This window comes from Tasmannia lanceolata, unplaced genomic scaffold (genome assembly GCF_043159265.1).
Source record: "Tasmannia lanceolata isolate RefF3 unplaced genomic scaffold, GAP_Taslan_0.1 ptg000011l, whole genome shotgun sequence".
NCBI lineage: Eukaryota > Viridiplantae > Streptophyta > Magnoliopsida > Canellales > Winteraceae > Tasmannia > Tasmannia lanceolata.
Genome location: NW_027518688.1, coordinates 27,787,286 through 27,810,267, shown reverse-complemented (window position 1 = coordinate 27,810,267; position 22,982 = coordinate 27,787,286). Strand labels below are relative to the sequence as shown.

The 22,982-nt window shown below is 37.6% G+C and overlaps 2 protein-coding genes across 2 annotated transcripts; one reads left to right on the top strand and one right to left on the bottom strand.

Moving 5' to 3' along the window:
- The first annotated feature begins 4,020 nt into the window (after positions 1 to 4,020).
- On the top strand, positions 4,021 to 9,876 carry LOC143886913 (uncharacterized). Its single transcript, XM_077391089.1, has 6 exons — positions 4,021 to 4,614; positions 5,147 to 5,364; positions 5,453 to 5,693; positions 5,941 to 6,026; positions 6,492 to 6,583; positions 9,156 to 9,876. Exons 1-6 carry the CDS (start codon positions 4,513 to 4,515, stop codon positions 9,416 to 9,418), a joined length of 1,002 nt encoding a protein of 333 aa, XP_077247204.1. The 5' UTR covers positions 4,021 to 4,512; the 3' UTR covers positions 9,419 to 9,876.
- Positions 9,877 to 13,423: 3,547 nt separating this feature from the next.
- LOC143886912 (structural maintenance of chromosomes-like protein, putative (DUF3531)) lies at positions 13,424 to 21,981 on the bottom strand. The gene is made up of 8 exons (XM_077391088.1): positions 21,430 to 21,981; positions 21,263 to 21,350; positions 21,101 to 21,186; positions 20,692 to 20,770; positions 20,547 to 20,606; positions 15,351 to 15,472; positions 15,058 to 15,129; positions 13,424 to 13,919 (listed from the first exon to the last, which is right to left on the bottom strand). The coding sequence occupies exons 1-8, from the start codon at positions 21,672 to 21,674 to the stop codon at positions 13,817 to 13,819; spliced, it is 855 nt and encodes a 284-aa protein (XP_077247203.1). The 5' UTR covers positions 21,675 to 21,981; the 3' UTR covers positions 13,424 to 13,816.
- Positions 21,982 to 22,982: the final 1,001 nt, after the last annotated feature.

The following is a 22,982-nucleotide window of genomic DNA, read 5'->3' as shown; positions in this document are numbered from 1 at the left end:
CTAGTCGTGTACCAATGATCAAATGATAATCGGGTGCGATCTGAGCTATAGATTGGCGATCATTCGTGATCTAATGGTTATTAGAGGAGGACAAGGGTTATGCTAAATAGGACGGTCACTCTAAATCCAATATGGACTGTAGAATCGCTATTTGGCACGATCTAACGGTTGAATAAGCAGCCCATGTTGACAAGGTGGCATGTAAATGTGCATTTCTACATGAAGAGACATCGGAAGGTCTATAAATAGACAAAAAACTCATCATTTGTGATATAATCAGATATTCCATGGTGGGAATCAAATTCTAGTGATTTCCGAAGCATCTTCTCCCTCTTTAGAGATTTCCAAATTCTCTTTTATTCCATCTTCTTTTTCTTTCATGCAAATTAGCTTCCGAGGCCGAGCAGTCTCAATTTTAGAAAAAAACTGGAACAGTATCTCACTTGCAAAATCCTAAGGTGTTTTGGATTTGTTTTTGCTTGTGAATAGCGTTATTAAACATCAACAGATTTTGTCTATTGGGTTTCATTGTATCATGGAGGCGAACTCACGAATCCCCTTTGCACATCATTCAAGTAGTGGGTTGTCTTAAGGAAAGCGACATTGTAATGCTCCTTGAAGCATAATTTTCTTCTACATCTATACGACTATACCAAGATCCATCCCCAACAGATTTTTCTCCAACAATAGTACATATTGTTTGCTTGAATCATATCGGTGCGTAGTGTGCACTTTGGCATTCCTCAATAAGGGGGGAATGCTAAGCCGAAGGCTGCCCTTGCAACTACTAGCAACAAGGGGGCCCTTACATTTTTTTGCAGTGCTATTATAAATGTACTTTGATGAAGTGGACCCAATGGGGCCGTCCTTGCTCCTATTTTTTGCAAGGTCTCCCTTCACTTTAGCATTCCTCTAGTAATAAATAACAGAAAGATCCATATTTTCTTCCTTAAGGAAACAATTTTAATTTGAATAAATTATTTACTGATTATGACACAATAATTGCTGAAAGTTAAGGACCACTTTGAAAGTAGGCAAATCGGTCCATATTTGTAAATAGAAAAATGATATTTCCACCCCCTTTCAATGATTTTCATATCTTTTTATTTGACCTTTCTTGAAGATGATTTTAAATGAAACAAAAAAGGGTGGAAATGTATTCATTTTCAAGAAAAAGAAAAATAAATAGGTTGAAAATGATGGAAAAGTGGGTGGATATGTTTTCTTTTCTTTGGTTTTTTTTTTGGGCAGTGATAAATCGACTCCCCTAATGGATAAATCTCGACTCCCCATGTGTCTATCTCTCTCCTCTTTCTCTCTCTAAGCTAGAGGAGAGAGAAAAACACATGGGGAGTCGATTCATCAATTTGGGGAGTCGATTTATCACTCTCCTTTTTTTTTAATGGCATGAAGGTGGATGTTGTTTTGCACGAGAATTGGTTGGATAATCGATCCGTCAGATTAGCATCCGTCAATTCGATTGGGAAAACATTAATGAATAAAGACTAATTAAGGATATAAGATTTTTTTTTTTTTTTGAAAGATTTTGTTTCGCACGAGAATTGGTTGAGGAGTCGATCTGTTAAATTAAGCATTCGTCAATTCGAGTGGGAAAGAAATTAATGCAAGAAGGACTAAGTATATAAGGTTCTTTTCATTTTATGTCAGACGTGCATTGAGCTTTCATGCAATTACAAAGAAAAGAAAACATAAATATAATGTCTAAAATATATAGATATCTTTATTGATTCGCAGAATAATTTTATTACAAAGGGTTGTAATCATACAGATTAGTTGACATTAGAGAAGGGTAGAACTTGGGGGACGACTGTAAGGGAGTTGATGGCAGCACCTTCGAAGAATGAGGAGATGAGAGGAGAGGGGATGAGAAGGCTTGTGAGTTGTGAATTTCTTGTTTTTTCTAAGGTATGTTTTAGAGAAGCTTGGCTAGATTCAGTCGGAGATTAAGAAAATGGGCTTGTACTTAAAAAAGGAACAAATAATACAGTTATGAAGGTTTGGTGTTGAGACATTTTGGCTGTTTTAACTCATCGACCGATGCCCCCCTACTAGGACTTTTTGCCACTAATGACTTTTTTTCAAAGGAAACACATACAATTTACTTTATATAATAGCTCTATTCTATAAACCAATTTCCATTTAAAATATGAAATATTGATGGCAACCGTATCGTATCTATTTGGCTATGAGCATTGTCGTGTATTTGAATAATTTATGATGGACCCCATTAAGTGGACAGCTTGAATTATACATACATAGTATGGTAAACCTAAAGAGAAGACAAGTGTCACACAAGCCTTTAGTCTACGACTAGGTCCGTACAGTACTTGTGTTGCCCCGTGGCAAAGCAAGTCAGCTAAGCAAAGGGTGAAGGTTTTAACCTACAAAGCAAAGCACACCTACTTGCTTAGCCAAGGTTTTCTCTCGGGTTTCTCTCGGCGTACGGTCTTGGGTTTGAGAAGCAAGGAAACGGTTGCGGGTTGTGGGGTTTGCGATTAAATCCATTGTAATCCTTATATATTGTTTTTTCTCATAGTGGAAGATCGTGTTTCTCGCCCGTGGAGTAGGCTTGCCACTTAAAATCTTGGTATTCATCTTGTGGCTTGTTTATTTAACTTTTCCGTTATATTTGTGCTCGGATCGGATTGCCCGGCAGATTTTCTCAACACCTACAAACTAAAAAAATCTAAACTAATTTATTCCACCCAAAGTAGAACCCATCTTGGCATGTAACAAATACTCTTACAACTACAAAAAGGACTAGGTAGTATTTACCAGGGAAATACATGTAACAGCTCTCACAGCTACAAAAGGCCAACCAACCCCTTACTCATTTTATGTAGCTGTCAAAGTGCAAATGTAAAGTTAAAAAGGTTGATCGAAGAGCCACCGTCGATGGATAAAATCTGTTTCTCATGATGCCTGATCGGCAATCCATATATTCAAAGCCTGAGAATTGACGAAAAATGAGGGCGGATGTTACGTGCTTTCCTCTACCTCGCCCAATGGTGGAAATTTTAGTGGTTTACTTCGAGGGAAACCAATACCTCCTAAATAAAAACATGGACGAATCGTCAGTTGAGATCACGTTTTTCTGCCCATTCTCACTAATCAAGTTTATTTAAATACAATGAAAAGTAACTACTCTCAATGCTTATCTCTAACCTTATCTGACCTATAGAAATTCAACAAATGAACTCTAGCTAACAATACCTACACATGGCTAACATTCACTTTATTTACTTCATTAGATAAGATCAAATCCCTAACTCCCCAACTTTCTCTCTTCCACATATGCATGTATCAGCGGAGAACATGAAAGAGTCAAGACTGGGCTTTCTCATGTAAGCTGTCTTGCGACTTAGGTTGGGGAGGCCCAAAGGCGTCTAAACTAAAGGCTGAGTTTTTGCCTATTTGGCACGGGCTCGAAACCGGGAATCAAACAGGGTTAAATGTAAGGTTTGGGATCCGGGGAAGGGCACGCGGCAAGTCGTACGTTTGCACGGGGGGGCTCCACCATTCCTTGATCTCTATTTCGTTCGACATTCCGCTTTACTCACTCTCCATCTTCTCTTTATCCTCTCTCTCTCTCGTTTTTTTGAGGAAAAATTGCCAAGGGGGGGCATCAAAATGCGAGAATTGCCAACGGGAGGCACACTCATGAAATATTGTTAGAGAGGGACGAAATGGGGTTATCGAGTCTCTAAAAGTGGGTTATCAACCCTCTAAATGGGGTTATTATTTAGGGCCCGGTGAGCCGGTGAGGCTCGGCTAGTTAAGGATTCGAGCCGAGCTTTTTTAGAGCCGAGCTTTTTTAGAGTGAGCCTCCGAGCCCGAGCCAAAATTGACACCCTTAGTTATTAAACTCTGAAAAGGGGGTTATCAACCATCTTTAACAAACAATTTTGCAAAATTGTGCCCCCCGTTGGCAATTTTTCCTTTTTTTTAATGTAATGGAACAACCACTTCTCAAAATCAAACGTTGTAAAAATCCAACCAAACCAAAAGACTTGACAAAACCATCAAACAGCGCTCTCTGTCTGTCTCTCTCTCTCTCTCTCTCCCCCTCTCCCTCTCTCCCCCCGAATAATAATAAATTATAAAATACCCTCTGGTTGATTCCACAGGGCTTAAACCCACCCTCCCAACGTGTCCAATTCTGCTCTTGAGTTTTCTTTGCTTCTTAGTTCTTTTCTCTTCCATGGAAATGTTGCCCCTCTCTCTCGCTCTCTCCCTCTCACTTTCTCTTCCCCCTATTCAAAAAATTTCCTAAACAATTTCTTCTGGATTTGAGTGTTTTCTAAATTTAGGAGCTTTTATATTTTGTCATCGAGAAGATTGCAAGCCTTAAACATATCCCATTTTTAGTATCTTCTGTATAACCCCAAAGTACCAAATTTGAAACAACCATCCCTTACAACTCTCTGTGTGGTGCTTCTTTATCTCTAGGAGATTAGGCATTGCATAAATATAAAAAAAAGGATCATCATCATGTCTACTATTTTGAGAAATCAGATGTCGCCTTCACATTCCAACTTGGGATGCTTTATCCACTCCGCAACTCCAACCGTTCCCTCACACATCCTCCCTAAGGTCCTTCTCTTTGTGCTTTCTATCTTGAGATTGTTTTTCTTTTTTCTTTGCATTCATCCATCTTCTAATCTTCATTACAATCTGGGCTTTTTTCTTTTCTTTTCATTTGTTTCATGAAATTTGAAATTTCATCTAAAATTTGCTCTCTCTTTCGATCGTATATTGATGGGGGGAATCGTTTTTAGAACCCTATAAATCTCTATTGTCTTCATCTAACTAGGGGATTTATTTATTTTTTGAGTAAGGTGATGAAAATTTAGGTTTTTATAGTTTTGCAGATCCTCTGTTTTTTATTTTTGTTCCAGTCTGTCTATATCTTCTTTATCTTATTTTACAACATCTATATTAAAACTTGAAATTTAATGGGAGAGAAACAAAATCACTCTCTCTCTCTCTCTCTCTCTCTGTATGATATTTGTATTCAATTACATTTTTTCTTATTTCATGTCCTCTTTTTTTGTTCATAGAAATCAGTATTTTACTGTAATAAGATGCAGATCATATCTTCTTCATTTTGATTTTGCAAGTACAGAGCTGCCTTAGAGATATAAACAACATTTGGCAACCGGTAGATAAGGAGACGATGGAGTACTTCACCTTGGGAGATCTTTGGGATCGCTACGGTGAGTGGAGCGCTTATGGGATTGGGACTCCCATCCTACTAAACAACGGCGACACTGTCATACAGTACTATGTCCCTTATCTCTCTGCCCTTCAGATCTACACCAACAAATCCTTTGCTACTTTCAGGTTCTTCATTCAATTCCTCTGCCTCTCATTGTGTTGCTTCTCAGCATTAGCCCAAAAGTTATGAAATCATGATTTCATTTGTTTTCAGGAATCTGAGGGAGGAGAGAGATGCAGCTGAATTTGAGAGTGATTCCTGGAGTGACGACAGTGAGAGTGATAAATTGTCGAGGTCTCTTAGCAATAATTCTAGCAGAGCTTGGGATGCTACGTCAGAGGATTCGAGCTTTGAACAGGAGGGGTCGTGGCCGATGAGGGATCGTCTTGGCTACGTTTACTTTCAGTACTTTGAGGGATCCGCCCCTTATGGAAGGATTCCCCTCATGGACAAGGTAATTCTAGTCTTTGAGATTGATCATGCTCTCTCCTTAGTCATCTATTTTGTTATTTTCCCAAAATTACAACTTCTTCTGGCACCACATAATACTTGGTTGTGCTCAATAACATTCATGTTTTAATTCGACCCATGGCCTTCTTTATTCGATGGAATTTGCAGTCAATAGTATATTATCCATAATTGGAGGTCATGATTCTAACCATATTCGTTTTTTTTGCTTTTGCTTGACTGATTCGTTTCAGATCATTGAATTAGCGAGGTGTCATCCAGGTTTGATGTCGCTTAAGAGCGTTGAACTTTCGCCTGCTAGCTGGATGGCTGTTGCCTGGTATATTTGCCTTTTCATCTTGGTGTGTTTTATTTTAGAGTTCTATCTAAACATCCTATTAGTCTTCATATTGATAAGAGATCCCCCCTGGAAATAAGCATTGCGCTCCCACAAGATGTCATTTGTTCGTATTTCGAACTTTCCTTTTCGCCCCTACTTGGCTAGCATTGTAGTTCCTCTTCTTCTCCATGAAGATTTGACTAGTCAAGCAGGGTTTTAATAGATTTGTTTTTTAAGCAATAGGAAGACTTCCAAGGGGTTTTAGATCTCTCCTGTATTTCTTAACCAGAAAGTAAGATTTTCTGCAAGGGGGTTTGATCAATTCTTGGAATTCAGAGATTTCTTGTCTATCTAGGAAGATTTAATGACGTTTGGGAAAAAATTTCCTTCTCTTGGCCTATTTCTTTATTGAATTGCTTTAGATGGTGCAAGGCATGCATGAATGTTAAATTTTATCCTTTGTAGGTATCCTATTTATCACATTCCGACTGGGAGAAATGTGAAGGAATTGTCTGCATGCTTCCTTACTTATCATACTCTCTCCTCATCTTTCCAAGGTATGGGATCTATCCATATTCAATGAGAAGAACATTACCTGTTTTTATTTTCTCTTTTTATTTCATAAAATTCTCCCATCCTTGTTTTCATAATATAGCTTAGGACCTCTTTGGATGCCAACAAAAGTGGCTCTGATTTGCAAATAAGATTATTTAAATGTAGTCTGACATTCAAATGGGACATTAAAGCCTCTTTGAATGCTACGAACTATATCATTTCTAAAACAAGGATAACCATTATTTGCAAATAATCGTACATAATTTCGAAGAGGTGATCAAAGCTCCATCCTGCTAGAGCATCGCTGCAGCAGAATCAACCATTCACTTTATTGTTAACAGATGAGATTAATAATAAAAAGCAAGCATGGCTGATGTCAGCCTCAAAAGTTGGTTCAATTTTTGTGTGGCTAAGCTAGTCGTGAGTGGCTTTGGATAACCTCAATTTCGAAGCTATTTATCTTAATCAACTATATTCTAAGATAAATAGCTGAGGTTTGACTTTTATGTATGAATTCAAAACTCCTTTGCGAGTCTTCATCCGAGTCGACTCCCTTTTACCTTAGCCGATTTCATGTCCAAGTCTGCACTCTTATCTCTCCCTAGCTATGACCGAATCAACAGAGTGAATTCTTGTCCAAGTCAGCATTTAACCCTGTGAAGTCAATAAAAACTCTTTATCTCTCCCTAGCTATGACCTCGTCAATGGAGTATTTGGCCCCATCAACTGAGTACTCGCTCATGCCTCACTGAGTTTGACTATGATTTACTTTGCTAACATTCACATTTTCAAAAACTGGTTTTGTGCTTCCTATTCTTTTGTTGGACAAGAGTCAATTTTTTTTTTCTTTTATGTCCATTCCAATTCTCAAACTTTAGACTATTTCTTGATAAAATTTATTGAAGGCCACCTTACTCTGTATCCCCAACTGCAATTATTAATCATACCTTCTTAGTATATAATTATTATACATTTCACTTCAAAATTAATTGCTCAGCCACTATAGTTGTAGTCTCGAAAACAATTGTCAGCCCCATGCACCGCATGCGGCAAGTTGCTAGTACAAAATTATATGTAGATAATTTTTAGAGGTATCATCAAAGGGCTGCCTTAGACATCAGCTTTTTCCAGTTATTATTACACGAGGTAAACAATTAGATAGACATTTGTTGTGTGTAATCATGAAATATTGCCCGTAATTACAAGCCATGATTTTTGGCTATGTAGATTTCTGGAAAGCACGAAAAAATTGATTTTTGTTTGATGAAAAGAATATCCATTTTACTTTTGTATGGAGATACCTAGAGTACACTTTATTTTTTATTTGCAAAACCTTGTATTTTGTTTTTGTTAAACAACCAATTACTCCAAAAGCTTAAGCCGTTGGAGATGGAGTTATTTAATCTTTTATACTTTAACACTCCCCCTCACATGTGGCCCCTCATTTTAGGATTGGCCTACACATGGCACATGTGGCCCCAGTTTTTGGGTTCGCCATTACATTTGGATTTTCAATATCAAGGGGTTTTGAAGCCAGGCAATTTGCTCTGATGCCATGTTAAACAACCAATTACTCCAAAAGCTTGAGCCGTTGGAGATGACGTTGTTTAATCTTGTATACTTTAACAGTTTTTTGTATTTTTATTTTGAAATAGAATACCAAGTAGGCTAATGATATGTAATTTTCTCCAAGTTGGAATGTCGGTTTGGTTGAATTGTAGGGTCAACTCCTGAACTTTTAGACCATGAAGGTTCGTGTGTCAGAATGTCCTCATAAGGTAGGATCCCATTTGTTTGTCTAAACTTATATAAATGATTTGACTTCTTATTTGTGTAATCATTGTTGGTTTAAATAAACATGATCAATTTCTGGCTATCATCTTCGATTTTCTTTTCATTTCCTTTCCCCATGTTTTGTGCTTGTTATTTACATCATCCGTGTAGAGCATGAGTATGAAATCGGATTTGGCATAGGTCCATAATTTACACTTAACGTTGAAATGTGCTACATGGGTACATCAATCATTTTATGATACTGGACTCTATGCTCCCTTGTTGTGATCTTCAGCCAATGTGTGTGTCACTCATTTTACTAGACTGGAATCTAGATAACATAGGTTGTTGTAGGGCTATATGTTTTTTTTGGTAAGTCGCAGTCGAACCTGCGACCTCAAGGTTGAGAAACAAAGCCTCAACCATTGAGCTACAGGTCCAATCCCCTACGGCTATATGATACCATCTTGTATGTGCAGCCTCTTGCTTGTTTTTCACTTTGGCTTTAATCAATTTAGCTTTGCTTAGAAAAACAGATTGACTAATACGGGCCCCATATGATCAATACATGGGATGATTCTATTCCATCAAATGTTCATTCTAAAATCAAGCATTGATACTGGATATGTAACTGTTTCGTTAGAAGCATTACAGTGCATCCTTAAGAAGCATGTTACATAGTTTGATTGTGGGAGAGTGATACCCTCCTTTGTATGCAAATCACAATGCTTAATGAGCCAAGCTTCTTATTATAACTGATGCCTTCTTTCAAGCCTTTATCTCATGATATCTGTCTCGCAGACAATGTATTCGAGGGTGAGGACAAAAATATATGTCGTGAGACTGAAGTTGGTGAGTTGAAATGTGAAAGAGACACTAATGGCATTTCTCTACCACCCTTCGGTCTGGCGACTTACAAGATGCATGGAAACCTTTGGATGCATCCTGAAAGTGCAGATCAAGAGAGGATTATATCTCTATTCAGTGCTGCAGATTCCTGGTTGAAACAGCTCGATGTCCAACACCATGATTTCAACTATTTCAGCTCTCACTCGTCCATGTAGATAACCGCTATGTCATGAACCCTTCTGATGCCCCGCCATTGATGCAGCTGCACTACTTCTCGAAGAACTCTTGAGAGGAAAAGGGGTGACAAGAAGAGATTTTGTCATCTTATTGGGAAGACTTGCAAGTAGTTTCATGGAAGCTCATAAAGATGCAGTTATGACATGCCCTTTGTAGGAATAGCAAAAAGAGGAGTTTTTTTTTTTTTCTCTGGATGATCACAAAGAGGAGTTTTTCTGGTTTTGTTTTGTGTGTGTCTGAATTACGAGACCTGATGGTAAGATACATGAGAGAAAAAGGAAAACGGATGGTTGTAAGCTTTTGATTTTGGACATTACTTTTTGTTGCAGAGAAGATAATGCTGTCTTTTACTGTCGGTTTGTACATTTAGCTTTTTGACTTTTCTTTTCTAATCTACTACAATATAGCAGGAGGAAAAAGAAATTTCTTTTCTTTTTATCTGGAATTTACACGTGAACATTACTCTTTTACCATTATCCACTTTGCTGATATCTAACATCTATCTGTATGAGAAATTATTTGAGGGTAAAATCTTAATCTACATACGAAAAGTAGGGACACAGGGTAGGGTACCTGTCTATAACAATTACGGAAAAAAAACTACCAAGAAGAGGTAAAGACATATGACAATGACGAAAGAACTACTTTATATTACTCATGCAGGACACTTGCAAAATGTTGACGGTTCTGAGCACCTGAAGAGGAACAACAATTATGGAAACCTCTATCGATTATCGGGCTAGGATCATCCTATATCGATTGGAGGGTTAGGATCAACCTATGGAAATGATTTTACAGGCACAACCGATTGATGTTGTGTTCCATCACATGGACGGTTTGGATCAACCTATAACCCTATGTAGGTCGGAGGCTTTGGATCAACCTACGAAAATTATTTTTGGGGCACAACCTATGTAGGCAGTGGCCCATCTAATGGACAGTTTGGATCATCCTATGGTACAGGCCATACCGTACATTTTAAAAAAGTGAGGACTGCGATCATCAAAATACGATGAGTAGTGTCATTATAAAATATGGTAGTGAGGACATATTAACAAAGGCACCCATTAAAGCCACATAATTTCAATCCTACTCCCCTCCTATATGTTTTTTTAATTATGGAAACCACTGTAGATTTGAGGGCTAGGATCAACCTATAGAAGTTGTGTTCCATTACATGGACGGTTTGGATCAACCTATGATGTGGTCTGTACAGTTCTTTGTCGGCCCGTGCATCACACGGGGTTTTTTACTAGTCTACTACTATATAGCTAGAGAAAAAAGGATTTTCTTTTCTTTTTATCTGAGATTTACACGTCAGCATTACTCTTTTACCATTAACCCCTTTGCTGATATCTAACATCTATCTCTATGAGAAATTATTTGAGGGTAAAATCGTAATCTACATACGAAAAGTACAGACACGGGTACCTGTCTATGACAATTACGGGAAAAAACTACCAAGAAGAGTTAAAGACATATGACAATGATGAAAGAACTACTTTATATTACTCATGCAGGACATTTGCAAAATATTGATGGATTCCAGGTACCTAAAGAGGAACAACAATTATGGAAACCTCTATCAATTGGAAGGCTAGGATCAGCCTATTTCGATTGGAGGGCTAGGATCAACCTATGGAAATGATTTTACGGGCAAAACCGATTGATGTTGTGTTCCATCACATGGACGTTTTGGATCAACCTACAACCCTCTATAGATCGGAGGGTTTGGATCAACCTGTGAAAATTATTTTTGGGGCACAACCTATGTAGGCAGTGGCCCATCTAATTGACGGTTTGGATCATCCTATGGTACAGGCCATACCGTACATTTTAATAAAGTGAGGAGTGAAATCATGAAAATACGGTGAGTAGTGCCATTATAAAATATGGTAGTGAGGACATTAGCACTATATATAATTTGAAACCATCGTTGTTACTTGGATGTTCCCACGCGGGTCGGATTCAACCCAAATTTGGGTCGGGTTGGGTTAAGCTTTTTCTCAAATCGGGTTGGGTTGGGTTGGGAAAAATCAACCCGAATTGGAATCGAATCGGGTCGGGTCGGGTTGGGTTTAGTCCCTGTTTGGTTTGGATTTTGAGAACCGATTGTGAGTTAAAAACTTATTATTAGTGACTCACTATTGGTTCTCAAAGCCCAAAACAACCCGGCTTGAGTTGAGGTGGTCAACAATTGGTACCATATCAAATCGGGTCAACCCAACCAGAATTGGAAATCAGGTCGGGTTGGGTTGAGAAAATTGCAAATCAGGTTGAAAAAAAAAACATGTATTGATTGACACATTATGTTTGTGAGCCTGAATTATCAGAACTCATCTATTGATTGAAAAAAAAAAAAAAAAACCGTAAGATAGTTTGATAACCAATCAAAGGCCTCTCTCTTGAGAAAATTCCCCAACCCATCTTTTGTGAGAAACAAGACACCCCTCCCCTTTCCCAGCCTTGGAGTAAAATCCCTCCATCCAATTCCAATCCAACTGAAAATATGAATAAATTTTTGGTGATGTCACTCGTTAAGGTGATGTCATGGAATCAATGCAGCCACCTTTTAAAGCCTCTTCCTTTGCGGAGGAGCAGGGATATCTCTTTTAAAAATCCTCTTCATCTTGTCGGTTCTCTTTTTTCCCCTGGAAAAGTAAATTACAACCTTCCTCATTTTAAAAACATTATAACCTTCCTTTGAGAGAGAAATCGTCCTTATTACGAGTCAAAAGCAGCCAAAGATGGTGTCCTTTTATTCACTAATATCAAGTATTTAAATACAAACATAGATCCCAAGACCAAAGTTCAAATTTCTTATTCTTTTATTAGGAGGGAAGGAGCAGTATTTAGCTTAAAATCCCAGAGGGATGTAGTATAAGGGGAGTTTGATGCGTGATTTCTTCTTATACCGCTCGATGGTGTTGGCAATGGAGTTAGATGGTTTGCATAGAGAGAATTCCGAAGACTATTCTCCTGGAGTAGTATTGTCTGTTTTGTTTATTCACAATGTCGCTTTATCTGTAAAATAAGGAAACTCTTTCGACCTACCAAAAAAAAAAAACACAGGAAACTCTTTCCTACAAATGCTCAACTGATCCCCATCTTGGACTCAACCGTGAAGACTCACACAAAGCCACAAAGGTGACTCTTTTACCCCTGGATATTTAACTACTTTGTTAGATAAACATTAAAGTGAACTAACCATCTACTGAAGCAAGCAGCTAACCATAGGCTTGCCTTATCATCCACGCCCCGGGCTCTGATACCACTTGTCGAGACCCGGGTGGCAGAACTCACCCTTAAAAGCTAGCCATTACGGGGCGGGTGCCCATTCCCATATATATATATATATATATATATATAGGTCTCCACAATGCCGGCAGATGATTCGTTTATTTATTTATTTTTACTTTTTTGTTTGGTCACAAGCTGAGTAACTGACGGGAAGGCTAATTGATGTGTTCCCGGAAGTATTATCTGGAACCCAAACATGGTGAAATTGTATTCTACTCATCCTAAAAATTAAATATTTAATATAAGTAAATTGATATTTCCAGCCCCTTACTCTGTAATCCACCCTTGTTTGAGGAAAAGACAATAAAAATGGAGGTCTGAATGCAGAATTTTTAGAAAGGACAAACAAGAAGAGGTGGGAAATGTTGGAAAAGACGGTGAAAATATCACTCCTCTTTGGAGACCAGTTACTTAAACCATTTCTAGAACTTTTGTAAACGTTATCTGCAAATAATCATACTTAAATTCAATAACATTAGCAAATAATACTATATGCAAACAATAATTAGATGTATCCAAAGAGGCACTACGTTTTGTTTTTTGTAATAATCAAATTTAACTTCAAAACCATTTGCAAATAAGATTAAAGCTAATTTTGATGGAAAATGAAGGCCAAGTTAGAAGGGATGAAAATATTCTGTTAGAAAAACCTTTTAAAACGTCTAGGAGTATGCTCCTACCCATCCTTAATTGATTCTATGTATTGCAAATTGGGACCGATGGTCCCCAATGTAATTTCCATAGTATCAATAAAATTGTAAATTTTCAAAAAAAAAAAACCTTTTAACACTGAAAGTTTAAACACGCACCAACAAACACTGGACATATGTATTTCCTTCTTGGAGAATTTGTGGTTGATTGATTGAAACAAAGATTCCTCCAGCTCTAAATAAGAGAGGTTGACGATAAAAGCCCAAGGCAAATTGGTTGTAAACCAAGCAGTACTCCAAACCCCTTCACCGCTTTCATGTGTTGAACATGGCTACAACATCATAGCAACTTCATGACGTCCATGTGTAATCTTTTCCCAACCTGCAAATTTTTTTAAAGTGATGCAGAAAGCACCACCACTTCCATCAGATCTTGAAGTACTTGTAACCGTATTCTGGATTGGTCATGCCTTCTTCCCAGTCACCCATTCGCCGCCCCCCAAATACAACTTGCTGAATGCCTATATATCTGCCACAGGCAAGAGTAGCCAAATGTTAATTGTACCAAAAACAAGTAGAAAGATAACTTTACAAAAATATTCATGCTGGCTGAACTTATCCAAGTTGACAAAAAAGATCCAACCAGAGCACTTATACTCGTAATGAGAGAAAAATGCAAGATCCCCTTACCCCATAACAGCAAGTAAATCATTATTGATTAGAGGATAGCTTTCTTCTTAGATTACAGGCTCTTGTAGCCATAATCAGAAAAAAAAGGAAATCCAAAAAGAAAGAGAGAGGTAGGCAATTTGACCCCATCAAAACAAAATGAGAAAGAAAAACAGTCATATCAATTCCTTTTCTAGCTAAAGTGCTGTGTCATTACAACTACAAATATGAGTAGCCAGCCATCGTGATCATTTTCTTGATCTAAATGAAGACAAGGAAACATACATTGCAGTGTTGAAACTTCAGTAGCTTGCTCAAGTATTCAAAGAACTCCTTAAGTCGCTAGATCAAGACTCTAACGGAGGTGAGAAGTAAAAACAAGTTTTTTCTCTAAAAGTATTAAACCCACACGAGTACTCAAGAAAGTTGAATGTTTTTTTTTCCTATTGATAACTGAAACATTACTGAAAATAAAAATGAACCCTTCACAGCTTGCCCAATTGCTAACGACAGCCCAATGACACCCTTTCTAGCAAGAGGGTCAGCCATATCCAAAATATGAAGGAGGGACATATCTAGATCTCTACATAAATCCCAAATCTCATCAATAATACGGACACATCTTCTCAGAGCCAGGGTACACAATGGAATCTAGCAATGACATTTGAAGAGGTGCTTGGATGATTGCTTGTATAATTCAATCAAATACTTGAAAAACTTGATTAAGTAATCGAAAAACTCAATCAAGTTTTCAAACAACTCAAAAAATTACAGATTTAAACTTGACCAACTTAATTGAATGCTTGATTGAGATTCAAGTGCACTTAGACTGAAAGAGTGACAGGTCTCATAAATTTCGAGTCAAGTTTCAAGTTTTCTTTTATCTTGAGAAATAGCTGAATGCATATACGAGTTTTATCCCATGGAAAATAACAATAACTGGAACTAGTTACGAATAAAATATTTATCATTCAAAAATCTGATTTAAGTAGCCTTACTCTGAGCTCAATACAGTCAAGCAATTGAGCAGCACATCTACCGCAAAGAAATCACATGTTCCAAGGTCTACCCTGTAAGATAAATCCAGATCAAATTTATAATGTTGTTAGGTGTTGCTGCAAGCAAAAGCATTATCTTTATAAAAAATAATCTTTAAAGCCAGTAACTCCAACCATACACGGCCCCAGTTGTCTTGAAAAAGATAAATTTATAATTTTGTTAGGTGTTACTGCAAGCAAATATTCAAAAGCATTATCTTTATAAAAATAATCTTCAAGCCAGTAACTCCTACCATACACGGCCCCAGTTGTCTTGAAATTCAATATCACTGATATCATGGAATGATGAAGGCATTACTTTGGCCCCTTTATCCGCATCATAGATAGGATTATATTCCATAGATGAATTTGCCAACTGCAATGCAGTGCACGAAATAAAGTTTAGTTAGGTGATCTAGTTTTTGCAAATAAAATCTGAACTAGAAAACCAACCATAGACATCAGCATGTAACACACACAGCAGGTTATAAACAGAGGAGAACATTAGGAGAAGAAAATAGCACAGTAAATTCAAAGGAAATGTCGAAAAAACTATGATTTGGTCGACACTTCGAATTTATTGCCGAGACACTCCTTTAGACACTTTTAGATGTACTGCTAGAAGTGTTAGCAACTTTATATCTATGTATATGTATGATGTGACACTATTTCTAGTTTTTTAGGGGTTTCCATGTCAGATCCCTCGTATCCGTGTCAAAACTTGGTCGAAACTCGGCACACGAATCCGTGTCCACAACTCATGAGTATATGTACTTTCTATTTTAGCCGTCCCCATTTCTAAATTTTGGGAGTTTGCCGTGTCCGACACCCGGTGTCCGTGTCGAGACCCGACACTCGTGTCCGTGTCCATGTCAGATCCCTCGTATCCGTTTCAAAACTTTGGAAAGTTCAGCATTTGAGTAGGAGGGTTTGTGGGACGAAAAGTTAGCGCAAACCTAGGATTAAGACAGATTTCCTTAACTTTCTTGTAATTTACACACTGCCCTTATTTTGTAACAGTAACTACAAAATTGCCCTCTTTTGGTTTGCAAGAAAGTTACTTTATGATCATCCAAGCAATTTTGGGATTTAAGGAGATGACATAAGAGGTACCCACTTTTTGTAACAATAACTACACAAATTGCCCGCTCATTCTTAAAGAAAGTCACTTTTTGTGGAAAAAAAGAAGAAGAATTTTGGGATTTAAAGAGGGACGGAAATATATAGGAAATCAAGACCATTGATCTTGTATAGATCAATTGATCTTGGCCATTAAAAAAAAAAGACCATTGATCTTGTAAAACATCATCTAGTGGCCCACACGGTCTTGGTACCATCCTAAATGGATACCCAACAAATTTTGAAAATTGACTGAGTCTAAAACTGATTACTGGCCTCTGTTTTGGAATTTTTCCTATTGTGGAATATTTTTCCACCTTATGCATAACAAGGGTGGGGCCCACGATTTTGCACATGTTTTGATAACCAGGGTGAGGCATATCATTTTACACCAATGCTTTGATCCCTATCAAAGCATATCATTTTATACCCGTGCTTTGATAGGGTAGGGCCCATCATTTCATACCATATTTTGATGGTGTGTGGCCCACCATTTAGTAACAATTTATTAAGAAAATTAAGTACATTGTATTAAGAATATATATGCGTTGAATGGAGAAATATGTGCAGTTTTCTTATTATTCTTCAAACAACTTCATAAATATGTTCCAAAAACATTCATCTCACCAAATTATTCACAAATCTAATCTTCATAATTATGATACATCAAAACATGAAAAATCACTGAATATTATTGAGTAAATTTTCTATAGGCAAAAAAATATAAAAGTTTTTTAAATTAAAAGTAATTTGAATTGAAATTTGTATGAATTTAATTTTTTACTTCATAATAATTTTTTGATATATATATATATATATATATATATATATATATATATATATATATATATATATATATATATATATATATACAGTAAAATGTTTGTGACGGCAACCCCCAATGAAGCATGGATACGGGTATGGGGTGCGGGTATGACACGATATAGGTACGTAGATATGTGATTTTAAAAAAAAGAGGATACGGGTACATTGGGGGTACGCTGAATATAATATATTTTCATATTTTATTACATATTTATAAAAATTTAAAAAGTATTCAAACAATTTAATTGGAGAACAATCAAATAACAATAGCATCACCAAAATCTAATATTACTTCTAAGTTGTTAGGTTTTTAATCACAGGATAGATAGATATATTATAGATATTTTGATATATTCAACCCCCCCCCCCCCCCCCCCCCCCCCCCCCCCCCCCGCGGCGCTCTTTTGTTAATTGGGACAACCACTCTACTGTAAATCTGTAATTTTTTATTTAATTCGAACCAGGTGCGCACCCAAGCACACCCGATACGTACCCAAACCCCCAAACTGGATTTTCGTTTTGTTTGTTGTTTGGGTGTGTACCCGGTACGCACCCAAAGAGTACCCAAGCACACCCGCACCCAATATGGGTGCGTGGGCCTCCGGAGAGTACATGTGCTTCTTAGGCGACCTCATATAGCTTATATGAGCTAGTGCTCACAAAACATTAGGGGCCCACTTTGTTTGAATGATCCAAAGCACTCATTTCATAGGCCCTCACATAGATAGGGTGTGCCCAAAAAATCAGCTTCATAGAATCATCCTAACCGCTTCAAAAAATCAGTTTCCTAGAACCTGAAATTGTTCAAAGAAACAACAAGCTAACAGATAACATCATTCCAATAAATTAGCAATCCAGATTACCAAAGAAGAATGCCAAAATTAACAATCCAGCAATGTTGTTGATATCCATCATGAGCACTCTGTTTATCCACTCCAAAATTTCTCTTCGCTCTTTTAAGGTTGTGTACAATGAATGGAATGAGATCTAGTGAACCAGATAACCAATAGTGGAAGAAAGAATACAGGGTGAAGGTGTCCTATATCCATATGAAATATTCCTCCAAATTTGCCCTTAGAAGTATGGGGATTTAATGCAAACAAGGATTTTTTTGGTTTTTTTGTTTTTAATGGAAAGGAGATCATTAATGCAAACAAAATATTCACCTTAACTCCAATGTGTCATTTTTAAGGCCACAAGGATCAACAGATTCACCAAAACAAGATTCCAAGTTGATTGGCGAGGCATTAACCAAGACCATGGTACTGAACCTCTACTGTAAATCGTAATCAGCATATGCTGATTGGAAATTTTTGGCTTTCAGACATGCCTTCCATTTATTTTGCTCAGGGCATGCTTTCAGGGCCACTTCAGTGGAGGCCAAAGCGAGAAGAAAATGCAGATGTTTTACCCTGTAGGAACTACTTCCACTTTTGATTATCTTAGGAGAATGGAGAACAGCATCCAATGAAACTTAGGGGTTCTTTGCATACCTCAAAGGATTTTTTTTGAATGGCTTGCTTACCTCAAAGTTAGTTGCTTCTGATCTTATATGTAAATAGTTTTGAAGTTAAATGTGATTATTTGCAAATAACAGTTACAATAACTTTAGAAGTGATAGTTAATGGCTCCCAGAGAGACCTTAATGTCCCATCTGCAAATACGACCAAATTAGAAAATTTTCATTTGAAAATAACCACTGACTCTGATGGCATCCAAAGAAACTCCCAAGTAACTTAGAGACAATAACAATGCGACAGTGTTTGAGTGTGAAACATAAAAAAAAAAAAAACATGAAAAAATTGAGACCTGACCCAATCCATGTAGTTATATTATAGAAAAATGCCTCCTTAGAGTGGAAAAGAAGAAAAATCAAGAGAGGGCTCTCGAGAGGGTGGAGAGAAAGTGTGAGTGAGAGATAGAGGCTATCCATCACTTCAACACCATTAACCAAAGATGGATCAAGAACAGAGGGAGGAGAAGCCGAGTCCAGAGATGCTGATAAAGGAAATGTGCTACAGAAAACAGCTCAATGGAGGATGAGGAACTACACATGCTACATGCCTCCTTCAAGAAAAGGGATCCAGTGAAATTGTCCTAAAAGCCATGAGGAGAGCTATCACGAAGACAATGATGATTACTGAATTAATTAAGAGAAGAATTTTTGGCCTTCATCAAAACACAATGATCGAATCAACTGATATTACAGACACATGGGAGCCACTGGAAGAAGGCCTTCTTCCCCTGGAGACTAATGGCCATCTATCAATGATCACATTTACTTCATCCATGAAGGAAATGGATGTGCCCACCACAGGGTACCAGCCACCTACACCAGTTGACCAAGTGAAGCCGTTGACGGATTAATGAAGAAAAGGGCTCACCAGGTGTACGAGGCAGAGGACATTGCAGTCATGGAAGGGGCAATAGGGGGCCGAGGGAACATCAATGAAATTGGGGAGTACAGGGGAGATGGAGGATGACAGAGGACGTGTGCTGACTGAAGACATGTGTGGTGGCAAAGGTCGTGGCCGCAGAAGAGGCCGTGGTTTCCATGAGCACGGGAGAGGAGGTTATAGAGGCTGAGGCATGCAGCAAGAATCAGAAGGATACAATGCTTTGATGCACCGTATTCACAAGAGTGACGATATGGCCGTGGTTTTTATTTAAATATGTTTATTTATTTACATAGTAGTTCTTATAACAGAGAACATGTGGCCTCTTAAGATGGTTTTGGCATATCCAACGTAGGCCTTCGGATGCTCCAGTGAGAAGAAGTGACTCGTGCCAAGTTGATAGAGTAAAAAGACGTAGGGACAGACCGAAAACAACTTGGGTAGAAACAGTGAGGAAAGACTTGATTGCTAGGAACATAATGGAGAACATGACCTCGGATAAGAGAGAATGGAAGAAAATGATCCATGTAGACGAACCCAACTAGTGTCAGGATAGACTCGGTCAATTTGAGCCGGGTAGATTCTTTCACCTTCTTCATGAAAATTTTCTAAAGGATTCATTAGCCGACCCCAACTAGTTTGGGACAAAGGCTTAGTTGAGTTGAGTTGAGCTGAGCCGAGTATTGTAGTTCTTATAAACTTAAGATAAAGGAAAATATAACTCTAATATAGAAATGTGTGCAAACAATATAAAAGGTACACAAATAAGAATAAAAGCTAAAATGTAAATGACCGTATAATAGCCATGTCAAAGTCTGTCACACATGTCTTTTCAAAACAGTTTTCTATCTGCGTAGAATGAGACCACGAGGATCCTAACATTTTTAGGACTGGAACTGTTTTTTCATTTTTTAATCGATATCTTTTCATAAAAATGAACATTGTTTCAAATGGACCATGATTCTTTCCATTGTACTTCAAGAAATAAAATCTAATAACCAATTGCAACAGAGCTAGCAACAAAGTGTATATATAAAACACAGAGGAATGTGGTAAATGTTCAGATTGGAATTGGTTATATTAATAATAAAATGAGAGAGAATAAGAAACCTGCAGATTAGAAGAGTTAAAAGCTCCTAAACGCCCCATTACGTACCACGACTGGATAACCTGCAGAATCAACCAATTCTAGATGAAGAGCTCAAAAGATTTTGCAACAGTTGCAGACTCTAGAAAAGGAAAACAGTCAACTTACACTACCAACAACGTCAACATCCCGATCAGATGGCGCGCCATAAAGTTCAAACCATATGTACGAATCGAAGGGGTTAAAACTGCAGGCGGAGGCAAAGAATTTGATAATATGTGAATCGCATAATTTTAGGAGTAGCAAAAGAAGAAATTAAAATTGACAACACTCTTATTGGCCAAAATCAGTTCCTCAAGCAGAGGGCCAAAATCGAATAAATTTTGTTGTCATTTTTCATGAAAAGAAACAGAAGTGTTTGTAGTGAAAATTTTAGTTATAACTGCGGCATTTCGTCATACATGTGCATCAAACAACCCAAGATGAACCCATACCTAATTCTAAAATCTCTATACACATGTGCACAAACAAGTAAACAAATGAAAAAGGGAAACAGAAAAAATATATTTCGGCTTACTCTCTAAAGCTGACTTTGAAAGCCAGGACAGAACCAGTCTTGGATTGGCGGAAGTCTCTACCCTTCTTCCGGACCCTTTCTTCAACCTGTCAACATATATAAAGCGGATGAAAATAATGAAGATTTTATAAAAGAAGCAGCGCATTGGCATTCGATACGAACCCTCTTCCTCATCAGTTCAGGGTTCCCAATGCTGTCGCCGAGGACCGTACGGAGCTCCATATCATCTTTGCAAGCATCTTCTAGTACTCTACAACCCAAGAGAGATTTTTTTTTTTTTGAATCTGTTGAGAAATTTGAAAAAAGATTGTTATTAAGAAAATATATACTTGGCCCATGCGGGGTAATTGTGCTTGCGTTCGTACTCCTTCCTCCTCTTCTCCTCCCTCACTTTGAGTAACCTTCGTCCCCTTGCTGTCGTTCCCGATCCTTTCCTTCCTCCCATCTCCGACTCTCCTTCCGAAACGGCACGAAATGTCGGCCAAATAATTCTGGTGAATCGGTGGAGAGAAGGGTTGGGTGAGACGAATGGAAACGATGGATTGGACGGAGGAGGTCTTAAGCAGCAGTTCATCGTGTCCTCTACAACATTTTGCACCCAAATCCAAAACCTTACCTGAGTCTGAGTGTGTCCCGATTCCCAAAATAAAATATTTCACCTCTTTCCTTTTAGCCACCAAAGTCGGGATTACATCGTTCCACTAGTAGTTTTCAGAGAGTACAGTGGGGCCCACCTCACCGGATGATCTTCCATTCATTCAATCTCCTTGAATTGCATTGAGGTTTTAGAGAAAAAAACACACACCATCTTCTTCTCAGGAATAAGGCACCTGGTCTCCGTTTGGATAGCAAGAAAAACAATTTTAATGGAAATTTTTTTTCTCTGGACAATTTAGAGGAAAACAATATGAATATGGGTTTTTTGAGAGGGATATCAGCACAAGTTGAATGCCCCTGAAATTAATAAATAAATAAAAATGAATAGGATTGGTTCAATTCATCCTTTTTAGTGTGTAAAATGTAGAAAATTTTAGAAATATTTTTCCTTTCCAAACTTTTTCAGAAAATTCCTGCAATCCAAACAAGGCCTATGAGCTCTGTTTGGTTGCCTGGGTTCTTTTGTTGGGAAAAAAAGTCCTAGAAGTATCCCGGTAAAATAAAAATTCCATGTTTTGTTGACCAGACTATGGTGGGAAAAAAAAAACCTACTCATATTAAAACTCATATAAATATTTAAACAAATGATCAAGCAGACAAGTAGAGGAAAGAGGGAGGTGAAGAAGGAAGCAGTTGCAATTAAACGGAGGAAGTTGTGAGGATGGGATGGTTCGAGGTTAGGCTGCTAGGCCTTGTTTGAGGTTTAGCTCCTGCATATGCCACTCCCCTGCTCAATGTATTATGGTCATTGTTTGCATTAACACCACCTTCTCCTTTTTCCCTGATCATGATAAGTTGTTTTGATTTTTTATAAAAAGATTCTCTCCTCGGCCGAGACCAAGAGAAGTTGATCTAGTGATCTATTTCTAAAATGCCGCTCTTCACTTCTTGTTTTATAACTTAGAAAAAAAAAATCCCACTTCTATTTATCTAAGAAAAAAGAAAGTTGTTTGGATAGGGTTCTTGAAAAATCAACTTATCTTGATTTTAAGTCTGACTCTAATCATATTATTATTTTGCTTTAAGATGAAATTTTTTTCTAAAGGATTCATTTAGCCGACCCCAACTAGTTTGTGACAAAGGCTTTGTTGAGTTGATTATTTTGCTTTAAGAATGAATCTTCAGAACAAAAATGTAAACAGTAGGATTATGCATGTAAAAACCCCTACAAAGTTTTCTCCATGGGTGGTTTGGCCTGTAGCTCAATGGTTGAGGCTTTGTTTCT

What these genes read in the sequence shown, in the direction of transcription:
- LOC143886913 (XM_077391089.1), top strand. Translation starts at nt 4,513, where the DNA reads ATGTCTACTATTTTGAGAAATCAGATGTCGCCTTCACATTCCAACTTG. An exon ending in GGATTCCCCTCATGGACAAG is followed by an intron (nt 5,694 to 5,940) that starts GTAATTCTAGTC and finishes GATTCGTTTCAG; the next exon opens with ATCATTGAATTAGCGAGGTG. An exon ending in AGCTGGATGGCTGTTGCCTG is followed by an intron (nt 6,027 to 6,491) that starts GTATATTTGCCT and finishes TATCCTTTGTAG; the next exon opens with GTATCCTATTTATCACATTC.
- LOC143886912 (XM_077391088.1), bottom strand. Translation starts at nt 21,674, where the DNA reads ATGAACTGCTGCTTAAGACCTCCTCCGTCCAATCCATCGTTTCCATTC. An exon ending in AATTACCCCGCATGGGCCAA is followed by an intron (nt 21,351 to 21,429) that starts GTATATATTTTC and finishes CTTGGGTTGTAG; the next exon opens with AGTACTAGAAGATGCTTGCA. An exon ending in TTCAAAGTCAGCTTTAGAGA is followed by an intron (nt 20,771 to 21,100) that starts GTAAGCCGAAAT and finishes CTCCGCCTGCAG; the next exon opens with TTTTAACCCCTTCGATTCGT.